The 13263-nt window shown below is 37.7% G+C and overlaps 1 protein-coding gene across 2 annotated transcripts in view; it reads left to right on the forward strand.

Annotated features, from left to right (window-relative positions):
• Positions 1 to 13263, forward strand: part of PPM1H (protein phosphatase, Mg2+/Mn2+ dependent 1H) — a 126120-nt gene that overhangs the window by 47355 nt on the left and 65502 nt on the right. For both annotated transcript variants that reach the window (XM_079303572.1, XM_079303571.1), the window contains exon 2: positions 7960 to 8125. In XM_079303572.1, the coding sequence (XP_079159698.1) occupies positions 7960 to 8125 (166 nt within the window). The remainder of the gene's footprint in view (positions 1 to 7959; positions 8126 to 13263) is intronic.

Genomic DNA, 13263 nt, shown 5'->3' on the forward strand with positions numbered 1-13263 from the left:
TATACTTTAAATTTAGGAAGGCTAATTTTGGAATTGATTGTCATCTCCAAAAGGAATAAATGAATGATCAGTACAAATGTTTTGATGAATAATCATGGTCTATCAGGATTAAGGGAGTTGCTATTTTTCTCTATTTTTTTTTTTTTTCAGGCTTGGGATTGCTGATATTTCATTGGTTTGCATTTAGCTTCTATTTTAACAGCTTCAAAGATGAGGTCTAGGAATACAATTTTAGTAACAGAAGTAAAAGACTGGGTTTTGAGGCACATTTCTATGGCGAAGAGTCATTGGATTGTTTTTTTGCACTTGACCCCTTCCTGCAGATCTGCCAACTAATGTTCTCCCAAAGGAAAAGTGATGGATGTAAAACTCCAGCAGCAGAATACAGTTTTTCTTTAATTAATAAAAATTACCAGTGTATGAGTGGCTTTGAATTAATTTTCTACTTGTGATAATAAAGCTGTATGTAATGTTTTCTCTTTTTCTTCTTCCTCCTTGCCTTGCATATGTCTGATTCTGTACATATACAGTTTCTATAATGACTTTTAAAAATAAATTAGCAGATTGTCTTCTTTCTTTGTTGTGGTTGTGGGGGCTTCAAGTACCTGCTGCAGTAGAGGGATATGGTGCATAAGGCATTAGTGTGTGTCTGTGGGAATGTGTACCTTCTCTGTCACACTTGCAGAGATTATCTTGGGGCTAAATTCAGTTGACAGCTGTATAAAAGGGATTAGTACTGTCACTGCTCATCTCTTAGGGTTAACTTTCACACATGCTAAATATGAGAGATAATTTTTTTTAAAGCTTGGACCAGTTTTGCATAAGCTATTTATCTTGATTTCTCCTAACCCTGAAGCTGAGACTGTGGTCTACAGCATCACAGTCTGAATATGTGGGATTTAATGCATTACTTTAAGCACAAAAACTGCTTCACTGTAAGCATAAGGAGAACTTTTATTTGCATATAATTGGCATTTCTGTAAGGAAGAAAGGGTTTATTTTAGATGTGCTTTCAAAAGTGGAACTTTGAGGAGGAAACTGGAGAGGAGAGGAAGTATTCTTTTGTGTTCTTCATGCATCCTTGTCATGTGCATACACATTTAAAAGTCTGAAAGACAACAAAAATATGAGGTCAATTCAAATTGAACTTTTGGTTGGGGTTTGGTGTAGTAATAGTAGTGCTGAACTTGTAGACAGAGTGAATATTTCTGAAACTCAGATCCCCTTGCTGTAGCAATTAGGGGTAAGTTGCTTTTTCTTAATTTTCCTCATTCTAACCAGAATGATTTTTGTGTTTGTCACATAGCTCTGTGGGGACAAATGAACTTCATATGCAGTTGTTTTATCAGACTGTGTCTTGGCTATGGTGCTACCCTTATGAAGGATGTCACAGTCAACATTATATTCAGCCTCACATGCAGAAGGTGGTGTACAGCTCATGGGAACTAACATGGAAGTGGCTGCTTTTCCTTTGCATTAGAGGGAAAGGAATGGCAGAACTTTGGTTCCCATCTTGATTGTGATCTCTAGGATAGATCCAAAGGGGTTTCTCATCTAAAAGTAGCTCACAACCACTATCCAAGTATGTGTTTCTTGGTGTGCAGTCAAAAATGAAGTATTGCTCATCAGTGAACTTCTAGGATCACCCCTAAAGGCTATGACAATGAAATCATATGTGATAAAATGACTGTGAACAAAATAAAAAAGTTACTATCAGGGTGTGATTTCTTTAGATTGAGCCAGGTGCCTCAGTTCAAGAGCTGTCAGTCCTAATGCACAAAGTAACAAGTACTATACATGGCTAATGAGACATAATAAAGGGTGTTCCTGTAGAAAGGGTCCATTTCTTTTCACTACTATATAGGGATTTTTTAATGCTTTCTGCTTTGAAGCTGAAAATGTATTACACCAGTTGAAGCTGGTAAGCATTATTAACAACATAATAATGTTACAATGTAATAGCATAATGAGGTAACATAATATTATAATGTAATAACACAAGGTAGCTTTATCAGCAACAAAAATCTAGAAAAATATAATAATGCATAAAAATCTCAGAGATACAGATATATTCATCTGCAAATATGTTAATCTTCACCAGATTGAATGTGCCCTATTCATATAAGAAGCATAACCTGAAGAACTTTCAAGGCAACTATTTCCTGAATACCATGTAAATAAGTTCAGGCCCATTTTTCTCAGATTAACAGGATTTGAGGACTTAACTGTTGGAGAGAAGAAGAAAAAGTCCAAGTGTGTTAGTGGAAACTGGACTAGAAGGACACTGGTCAACACAAAGCTGTTAATTCTCATTGTGTTCTGGGTCTCCTGCTTATATTTCAGCAAGCATTGAACAGCCAGAAAAATTTGTTTTAAATGTGGATGATGAGCAGTCTGACCTGGCATTCTCTGCAATTTCACTGTCCTTTGTGGGAAATATGTGGTGGTTCTCATACAGTGTCAAATAAATCTTTGCTTTTGCAACCTCTTCTTACCCCATTCTGATAGCTAGTACAGAACAAGGGAGGAAGAAGAATTTGGCAAGTGATATTTCCAGCTGTGGTTGAGATGCTCAGCTCTGAAGTGAGATCATGCTTAACCATCTTTGTATCCCACTGGTCTGGCTCAGCATCTCCTTGGGGCTCACTGTCCCTTGGTTTTCTTCTGAAATACCTGCCTGCTAATTATCTGCCTCCCTGAGCAGTGGTTATAGAGCTTGCACATTTCTGCAGTGACCTACACCTCTTTTGTTTCTTGTTGTTACTTAGTATTTAATCTTGTTTTGGCAGCTGGGTGGTGTGCTGCATTGTAGCATTTTAGGAAGTCCATACAAATATCAGAGTGAGTTTCCCTTCCAAGATGTCATTGAGTTCAGCCAAAAGACAAGCTCTGTTACCAGGTTATGATCATTTACACTGAACTTGTGTCAAATTTCCAGCATAAATGCTATTCTACTTTTATACTTTGCTTATTTTAATCCCATTTAGTTCTTATTAGCTAGATGGGTGTCATAGCTTCTAGCTCAGACTCAAAGTGAGCTTGGCCTAGTATATCAGTGTAATTGCTGGTAGGAGAAACTGTATTTTCACAGCACATCATTGCAAGATTTCATGGCTAAGTATTCACTTCTTCCTTGGCTAATAAAATGAAAGTTTTATTTAGCTCCATGGATTTAGAGAACTGATTCAGGTCTGACTTCAATTTCTGCCTGCAGTGGACAATACTAGTGGGTGCTTTGGTTTTGATGTGCACAATGTGACAGCTACAATAATGAATGAATGGAACTGTTTAGGCTGCTTGAAAAGCTGCCTTTCATCTGAGGGAGGAGGTGAACAGCTAGAAGGAAATCTCTTTCAAGTTGATTCCCAGTGCAGAAATAAATCTCATGTGGGTGAAAGGGAAGAAACAGACACCTACCTGGAAATCTAAGACTGTAAGTGAGATGTCACAGAAAAAAGCAGCGGAATCTACTCACATGCTTATCCACTAGGGGGAAAAAAAAGATGGGGGGGTAGAATTGAAAATTGCAGTGTACAACAAGCTGCAATTGGATATAATATATAGATTATATATATGGTATTATATATATATATATATGGTATTTTTTATATACATATATATATATATATATATATCCTTTTATTTCTAGCTCCTTTTTTCTTGCTAACCCTTAGAAGCTTTTGCATTTGTATAGGATTAATATTTGTGGAGCAAATGAGCACAGGCTTCCCAAGCAAAAGCATATGTTAAGGCACATTATAAGCAATGTTGCTTCACTGTAGCTCATGGACTGTTTGAACCTTCTTTTGTGGACTGTATTTTGCTACAAGTGGGTGAGGCAACTTCATTGGGAGTTTGTTTTTTTTTGATAGGTAAAATATTCCTGCTACAGCAAAGGAATTTTGGCTGATTATAACTTAATGTGATATCAAAGAGCATGGTATAGGAAGGAATAAAACACTTAAAGAGTATATACTGGTATTGATGCAAAAAAAATAGAGGGATGAGTAGAAATGCTTAAAAAGACTGAAGCTTTTATTTTTGGTTTGTGTTTGCATTTGGCTTGGTTTAGGTTTTTTTGGTGGTGGAGGGGGGAGGTTGAAACTATCAGGGCCTGTTTAGCATTTCTTTACCAGGCCTATTTTTAAACATGAGGACATGTTTAAGGTTAAGGCTCATGAAATACTGAAGTGTCCATTAAGATTGATGCAGGTGCTTCAACTGTGACCAAACCCCACCACCTGACTGTACAGGCTTCAGGAAGCTCATGCTTGGAAAGCAGGATAGGTTTTTTCTAGTACGACTATACCTCAAATTAAACTTTAGGATTATTTATTTATTACTGAGAAATGTGTTTGATACAGTACAGACAGTGAATTCTGTAAAAAGAGATACTTCTGGATACATTATTTGGGTTAAATGTTGCAAATGATTGGATAGGAGATATATATTGGTATTGGGAGAGAGGAGGGAAAGGATGGAAAGGAGTTGATCATCAATAGGTCTAATCAGTGTCTTGAGAAATTTGGAGAGAGAACAAGAGGAGGAATTAGTTTGAAAATGTGTGTCTAAGTAAGCTAGAAAATTATGTAGCCCTCAGATTTACTTTTATTATTTTTAAACTATTTTTTCTCTGCATTGTTATTAATATTAATGATAAAGTAAAATTGAAATTATTGGAGCTGTTTAATCTAATTTTGTTCACTTTACTGGTGGAAAACTTTTTTGAGTTAGACAGAAAAAAGTACACGGGGCAATCTTTGGAAGCTGAGGCACTTCCTCGGTGGAAGGAGGGGCAGATTTTTCCATTAAAAAAATCAAGAGGTCTAATTAAAGGTTACCCTTTGGTGATATGATTAGTTCTGCTTTGTTATTTGTATAAGCAGCTTAGATGTGATTTTTGTTCTGATAAGTTGCAGTCTGGGAGAGCAAGGAGGAAAGACAACAGTGAAATTAGCGTTGGAAAGCTGGTGGAAAAAATTGCCTGGAGGAGGGATTTAGGAAACTGCAGAAAGAAAAGGATTTCCAAAGTCAGCAAAGACAGAGCTGTTTGAAGCTGAGTAGAAGCTGTTTGAAGCTGAGTACATATTACCAGTTTCTGTGCTTGGCATCAAGTACCAACACATAGTTCAAGATTTGAAATTAAAAAATATGGGGCTTCACTGCAGCAGTTTTTCAGGATTTGCCTATGAGATGGGATGTGAGAGTTGAAGATTGCCCATGTCAGGAGAGGAGCAGCTTTTAGTATCTAGAGCCTGTATTACCTGGTGGGATTCACAAGCACCATGTTGACATTATGATAAATTCAGGGCTTCACAAGGAATAAAATATACTTAAGCCTCTGACAAAGAAAGAAGAACTGGAATTCTAGGAAATACAGTTATTTCTTGATGAAATGTATTGTTCAGAGCCCCATTCCTCCCTTCTCAATACACTGACACTCCAAGTTGCATGTCTACTCAGTATTCAGCCTTGCCAGGTTCCTTTTGGTCATATCCTCTTCTGGCAAGGTGCTTGGTACACAATTTTGACTTCAGGTATTTTGGGATGTGTGATTGTCAAGCCAGTCTTTTGAGTCTGTTTGTTCTCATAGTCTTTCTAATGTATACGGTGCATTGAAAAATTTTCTTTGTAAGAGCTTTATAAAATGGTAATACTGTTCATAACTTGACATGTCATTAGACATCAGAACATCTGCCACCAAACAAGTCCTAAACTCCATCACTAAGCTCAGAAACCAGGGCAACTCCCAAGAGTTCAATGACCTTTGAAAGGAACAATAAGTGTCAGGAAAGCAGTAACTTCTGTCTCTTACTTGTCTTCTTTTTTAAAATAGGATTGAAAACAGCAGCACCAGTAAGGAGACTGATCAGCTAAACTGAATATTGGTTAGTTCCTGATGTGATAAAACTACACTTTCTCTGCTGCTGCAGTATTATAATCATGTTTGTAGCATTTCGAACTGAACAGGTCTTGGGTCAGCTGACTTAAAAGCTTTGGTAAAATGATTTTGTCGCGCTTGTCGTGCATGTTGTGTGTTTCACTGTCCACTCTGGATGCTTTCCCCATTTTTGAAAATATGCTTCTCCTTTTCCTAATGTCAAGAAAATGAGAGTTTTCAGACTGGAAGCTTACTGCATCTCAATATTTGATCTGCAATTGCCCAAAGGTTAAGCACTACAGGGGATGAGTGGTTAAACTGCTCACAAGTGCCTTGCAACTAATTGCTCCTTCATCTCTGCTCTCTATGTGTTTTGCAAAATAATCTTATCCACAATTAGCATTTATTTACAAGACATACTTGCAAACAAATGGTGGTATTGTGCATACAGATAGATTGCAATGTGTAGCATTTAGCACTGTAAGGAAACTTCCCATTTCTGACATTAACTGCAGCAAACATACATTTTCTTTTAAAAAAGATTATTTTTTCTATTCAGAGGCAGGAATACTCATTTGCATGTCACAGCATCATATTGTGCCTTGAAAGTGAAAAGAATGTATTACCTGTGAGCAAGGCTAATACAGACTTGACATTTCAGCAAGGGCAGGCAAGCTGGGGCTCCCTGCAAGCCTTCCTTTGGTTTTTGTTTTCTCTGCATTTCAACAACCTTCCTATTGTGTGAATTTTTACTGTAATGAAAACATCAGAGATCAATAAGTCAGGTATGTCTTGAACTTGCTGTCAGGATCATGATGTGCCTCCAAACTGTTTTAGTTTCTGGGGAGGCAGCAGTTATTTCTAAAGACATTGTGTGCCTGATGTGAAACTCAGTGCTTATCCAGTAGTGGAAATGCTGTCTCTGAGTATAGGTCAACTTGTTGACCTAAACTTCACAGTAAAGAGGAGTGGGTGGATAGTGTTCATGGAAGAAGATGTGCTTGCATCAAAGTCACAGTGTCTTTGCTTGGCTGGAACAAGATGATGTTCCATTTTGCATGGGTTTGCCCCGTGTGAACCCAGGATTGTCAACTGATGCAAAATTGGTCAGTTTGTGATGAGATTCTCATGCAGAGAGAAAAGTGGAAAATGTGTTGGAGCTTGGCTGTTCTGAGACTGATGATAGTAATCACAGTATTTTGGATAGTACAGGCTTCTTATTAAGGTTTTAAAAAACTTCTTGGTGGAATAGCTGTTATTTCAGCCTCATCACTGATCAAAGGAAAGAAGCTGTGGTACAAGTCTCAGGATACCTTTGACTGTTAAAAACTCATACTGAGCTCTTAGTGCAGCGCTTAGTGTGAATCCTCTGTTTTCTACAGGGCAGGTGGACAGGTGGTTTGAGGTAGGCTTCTAGGGGGCAGGGGGTTATGTTGTGCAGAACTAGAGGGATGTATTTAGTATGCATCATTGTATCACTGTGGTACAAGCAAGCTTGACTTGCTTGTCAGAGACAAAGTCTTTCCTTTGTATTTCTGTCATAGCATTTCTAATACATGCCATTTGAACAGTCTGCCTCTAGCAGCAACAGCTTTGTAGATTTATAGCAGGTATTTTGTTTGTGCAAAGACTTGGAACTTGACAGAATGCACACTCTTAGCCAGCAGATTCATTATTTATAGCAGAGATGCTGACAGGTAGAAAAGCAAATGGGGGTCTTATGTTTCAACTGGGAGGCATATCTGTTATCAACTTCATCCATAAAGTAGTCTCTTTTTAAAAAAAAGTATAGTATGCCTAGGGGTGAAATATGGTCATGGCACCATTGGTTCTTATTCACATAGTTCTGCAGAAAATGCTTGTTATATTATGTGTATGTGTAGAGCAATAAGCAAGTATGCCTGTGTGTATGTTTGTATTTCTGGAAGGCAGTCAGGTATTTTAATTCAGTCAGTACTTGCAACACTGCTGGACTCTGGTTCTGTACATCTCCAGTCATATTGTGAGATACAGATGGGGGCTTCTGTGCTTTGCTACTCTGGTCACTGTTTTATTTTTTTGTTTTGTTTTTTTCTTAGGGTAATAAATGCAGGGAAGAGCACACACAATGAAGATCAAGCCAGCTGTGAAGTCCTCTTTGTCAAGAAAAAAGCTGGAGGCAGTAATTCTACACCAAACAAGAACTCAACAAAACGGAGGTCATCGCTGCCCAATGGAGAAGGTCTCCAGCTGAAAGACAATTCAGTGAGCAAACTTCTATATCTTGTTAGTGGAGAAATACAAAATAATATAAAAGGATGTAAGAATATGGGACTAAAAGTTGTTTTCTGAATACTTCATACCTTTTCAGTTACCTCTTACTGATTGTCTTTGCTTAAATGTAGCACATTTCACTATGTTTTTCTTAGCTCTACTACTTAATTTTTTACATTGAACAATGCTCCTTGCATTTAAGATATTTTAGTTTAAAGATGGGCAAGGGGGTGCTCCTGGATTTTTCTTTTTGTTTCATTTCTGAAATATAATGTTGAGAAATTTGAAGATGAAGAAGGGGCTGGAGCACATCTTCTGTGAAGACAGGCTGTCAGCTGGGGCTGTTCAGCCTTCAGGGGTCCTTAGATTGGCCATCCAGTACCTAAAAAGAATTGGAGAGGGGCTTTCACAAGGACCTCTAGTGACAGGAGGAGGAGTAAAGGCTTTGGACTAATAGAGGATTTAGATTAGATATTAGGCAGAAATTCTTCACTGTGAAGATGGTGAGGCACTGGAACTGGTTGCCCAGAGAAGTTTGACCAGGTTGGATGAGACTTTGAGCAGCCTGGTCTAGTGGAAGGTGTTCCTGCCCATGGTAGAGGGGTTGGAACCAGATCGTATTAAAGGTCTCTTTCATTCCAAACCAATCTGCGGTTCTGTAATTTACACAGGTGCCTCATGGTGCCACAGAACCACAGGCCAACCTCCATCTGCTCTTCCTGAGTTTCTGCACTGTCTTGTAGGCACATTTGCACTGTGGACACTGCATTGGCAGCTGTTTTCTCTGTGCCTACACAGGGGTCAGATAAAGACCTATATGAACCATATAGGCTGTTAAAATGTGTCTTATATCTAACCAATAAACCATGTCTTCAGCCAATGTTGGGTAGGTGCTGTGTTCTCTAATTTAATCAATTACTAAAGCAAGACAATCTTCTGATTTATACAGGTAGGATAAGGTCATCCAGTACACAGAATTCAGTAATTTTTGCAGACTATAGCTTTTTTCTCTGTGTGAAGTGTGGAGTATGTCATACTTATCTACTAGCAATTGTCTCCTATTTTTCCTATCTGTTTCCTGACTGGCTAATTACTTCATCTGCTCTTCAAGCATGAGCTCAGCCTCCAGCAGTGATTGATAATGTGTGTTCAATTCCAACATTCCACTATGTAATACTAAATGCCCTGTCTGAATTTTGGAGTCAGACAATGTGGATATGCTGCATTCCTGCTGCTGGAGAATGCAGGTTGTCCCTAAGTGATAATTAGTTTTTCAGTAGACTGTAAGTAGCCTTTTCTGGTAGTTTGAGTGGTTTTTTTTGTTTTGCTTTTGGCATTTGGGTTTTTATATGTTTTTGGATTTTTTTGTTATATGTTTGTTTATGTTTGTCTGTTATATGTTTTGGTTTTGTTTGATTTGGGGTGTTTTGTTAGTTGGTGTGTGTGTGTATTTTAAATCAGGTTGTGATTAGCAGTTTGCTTTAGTCTCTCTTCCAGAATTCCATGGCTTGGTACACCTGATGGCTGCAGGGTTCCTTGGGGTCCTGAGAAACAGGCACTCCTCTTGTATTGTGTCCCTCCCAACCTTTTGCTCCTCCAGTTCTTCATACTGAAGTGTTTCATACTTCATTTTTGCTGCAACATTTTCAAACTGACAGATTCTCAGGGTTTGCAAATTGCCCTGTTCTTTCCTCTTTTAAAAACTTTCTTAAAATTGTGTTTCAATTCCTGTGTGCTGATATTTCTTGTATTTAAACAGTCATGATTTCTTTTTTCAAGTCCATTTTTGCAAACTCCTGGATAAAGAATTGTGCCCAGAACTTGCTGGGACTAGGAGTTCTACATACAGTCATGCAAAGCAAAACAGAATTTGTTTTAATTAGCTGTGTATTTTAAAGTCTTTCCTAGACAGTCTGTGCAAATGCTTGCTGTTGTTCAGGAAGGTGCTTGGTTTCAGGAGTGTTTAACTTTTGCATGCATTGTGTTTAATGTATCAAGCATTTCACCAGAGTACTTGTGTATAGAAAACACAAGACAACCACTGGCATCCTTGGTCCAGGTGATGAATTTGTTTGACAGTAAGGGCATCACTGTGCCTTGCACACAGGCACACTGCAAAGGCTCCTGTGCACCCTGATGCTGTGCAGAGACATGAGGTTTATTCTCATACCACATTAAAGTTCCAGACCTACCATGTGAGGTATGATGCCTCTGCATCTGGGATGTGGGTGAATGTCACTGTGCTGAATTTGCCTGGTTTTGCATATTTTGAGGGCTTGCATGGGACATAAAAATCTTTGAAGCATTGTTTCACAAAGCCAGATTAACTTCTAGCATCAAAAACTTCTCAGGAGCAAAAGCAATGGTTAATGACCTTCAGAAGGAACTTTTTTTCAGACATTACATAGTTAATAAGATTAGATTTCATTAAAAATACAGGGATCTAAAATAGTTTTGTTATTGAAAAGGCATCTTAACTAACCTTGATGTTATCCATTGTTACAGTTGTACTGTAATATAATGTAATGGTAGGGTCAAACTGCATGTTTTTAAAAGCTGTTCTTTTTATACTTTTGATATTTCATAATTGTCAGTAAATATCTCCTCAGTAAATATCTACTTATACAGAGTTTATGAGAAGAATCTCATGGAATGCTCTGATTTTATTTTCTCTCTTCGCTAGTGTATTTCCTAATTTGATTCTGTATCTTTCATCTTGATTTTGTAAGAAACAGCCACTCCCTTTCAAGTTTCTTAAGAGAAACACTTTTAATTCAGATCTTCTGTTCTTGATTCTATTTCTGACATATTTTGACCAGAAAGGAGCATAACATCTTAAGTCAGGAGACAGATGATCCATGTAATAGACTGTACTGTTTTCTAGTTACTTGTCGTCTTATTCTTTATATGTTTTATTATCTATGGATTTACTTCTGTTTTCTGCATGGCACTGGAATAAGTGTTGTCATGCTCCTAATTTAGTTTTTGAAAACCTGTTCTACCATGTTATTAGACCACGCTTGTGTATTTAAATTTGTAATATATTTTCCCCAAACAGGCAGCATATTCATATAGAAAGTTTTCTACTAGAGGGCAGTCTTACACTAGCAGCTAGTGGGATTTTTTCCTTGCTGCATCTTTTGTTGGTTGAACATATCTAATAAGGGGGAGGAAAAAAGCACACTTCTATATTGTGTCATATTTTTGTTTTCTTATTTTTATACTGTGATGTATAATATTCAGCACTATTGGCATATATTTTTTTAAGGAGTATATGTGTTTGATATTAAGTGTGATGAGGGTGCAAATTAATTTGTATGGATGAGATTTAGAAATACTGGCTTTATACACTACAATGAACAATAGAATATCATCCCAGGAAATACTTAGAAAGCCTGAGGCTAGATAGTGTAAATGCCTCATAGGGAAGTCCCACTGCAGCACACAATCTGAAATTGTCTATGTCATGAAGCATCTTGCAGAAATACTGAAGGAAAAAGGAATGAGGGAAGAAGTTCATTGGAAGAATTTGTTTAAAGTGTGGAGCACAAGAGAAATAGGCAGTGAAATTTAAACGTTATGTAGCAGAGTAATTTTCATCATCCTCAGATGTTTCTTTTTTGACAGACTCTTTGAGAGTGGAACATGCCATCTTTGTTTTCTCCTGCTTTTTGGGAAGTTTGTGGAACATCAGCTACATCTGAGATTATTGTTTAATGCTAACTCCATCAATCCAGCCCTTTGCTTTGACAAAGCAGCATAAGGGAATTGGAGATCCATGTATTTTCCACACAAGTTGAATGCCACTGTCATGGTCTTGATTCTTTATATGGACCCCCAGGAGTGGAAAGGAGGAGGTGTTAGGCCAGAAATGCAGCAATGGAGAAGCAAGCATTTCTTGAACCCAAATACACAAAAAAATCCTGGGAAGTCTATTAAATAGCATAAACATTTTCTTCTTGAAAGGGGGTAATGAAATGAGCAGAGCAATGAAAGGAAAGACTTTAAATTCAACCCTAAGTTAATTCTCCCCCCTTCCCCCATGCCACTCCATTGCTGCTTGATTAATCATATCTCCTGTCTGTCCCCATTCAAGAACATTCACCTTAAATTGCACATCTTTTTCATTTGTACTATTCTTAAATGCCTGTAACTACAGAGTACCTTCATGATGAATGCTGAAAACCTTCAGCAAGCGAGATGAAAATCCTGTGCCAGGATATTGTCATAGTGACAGGCTGCAGGACTTAATACGATGCATTATTAATTGTCATTGTAATGTGAGGATACATAATTACTAATTCTGCAATTTTCTTTGCCACAGATCAGGGATGGTGTATGTTTTGCACAAGGCTGGTAGCCCACCACAGGAAGCTGAACATGTTGGTAACATGAGGAGGCTTTTCTCTGAGGATTAGGGTGGCAATTGCTGGCCCAGTTCAGATTTTATAAGAGCTCAAGTTGCACTCTTAAGTGTTTTGTGACTGTAGTTCATATCTGGAATAATAATAGTCAGGGTGGGTTGCAGTTCCCAGAATAAATCTTTAGCGGCAACATGATTTATTTGCCTGTTTGTAATTAACTGCATAAAAACAATCTGAAGGTTTACAATGTAAGACTGTTGTCTACCTTACCTGTCAAGCATGTGCTAAATTGATCAGTAGCTATTGCTAGGATTTTTCCTTTTTTCCCTTTTTATTTTTTATTTTTAAATATAATTGAGCTCAAATTATGTGTGTGTATATATGCAATTTCTCTCATGATTTCTCATCCATTACTTGACCCAAATCTTTGCATGTCTTAATTATGTTTTACAATTGCAAAACCCAGGAGACTGCTGCACCTTCCTGAAAGCTAGGTCAGCAGTTGAGGAGCCTGAAGCTTATTAAATTTCCTAGTACATTCTGGAAATTAATTGTAAGGTCGGTGCAGTGAAGGATTTGTTTTCGTGTGTCTGGCAGTCATTCAGCCTGTTGTTAGGTCAGAATCTTTTGAATGAAAATCTAAAAGTAATCACTGTGGTGACTAACCACACTCCTATTTGAGGATTCTGTCCAGATAAAAGAAGAAATGAAGACTGGTGTTTGAAAGACTGCTTTTGGCAGAATACTGCCAGTCCTAGTAAAAAT

Source organism: Erithacus rubecula (assembly GCF_903797595.1).
Source record: "Erithacus rubecula genome assembly, chromosome: 4".
In the NCBI taxonomy this organism is placed as follows: Eukaryota; Metazoa; Chordata; class Aves; order Passeriformes; family Muscicapidae; genus Erithacus; species Erithacus rubecula.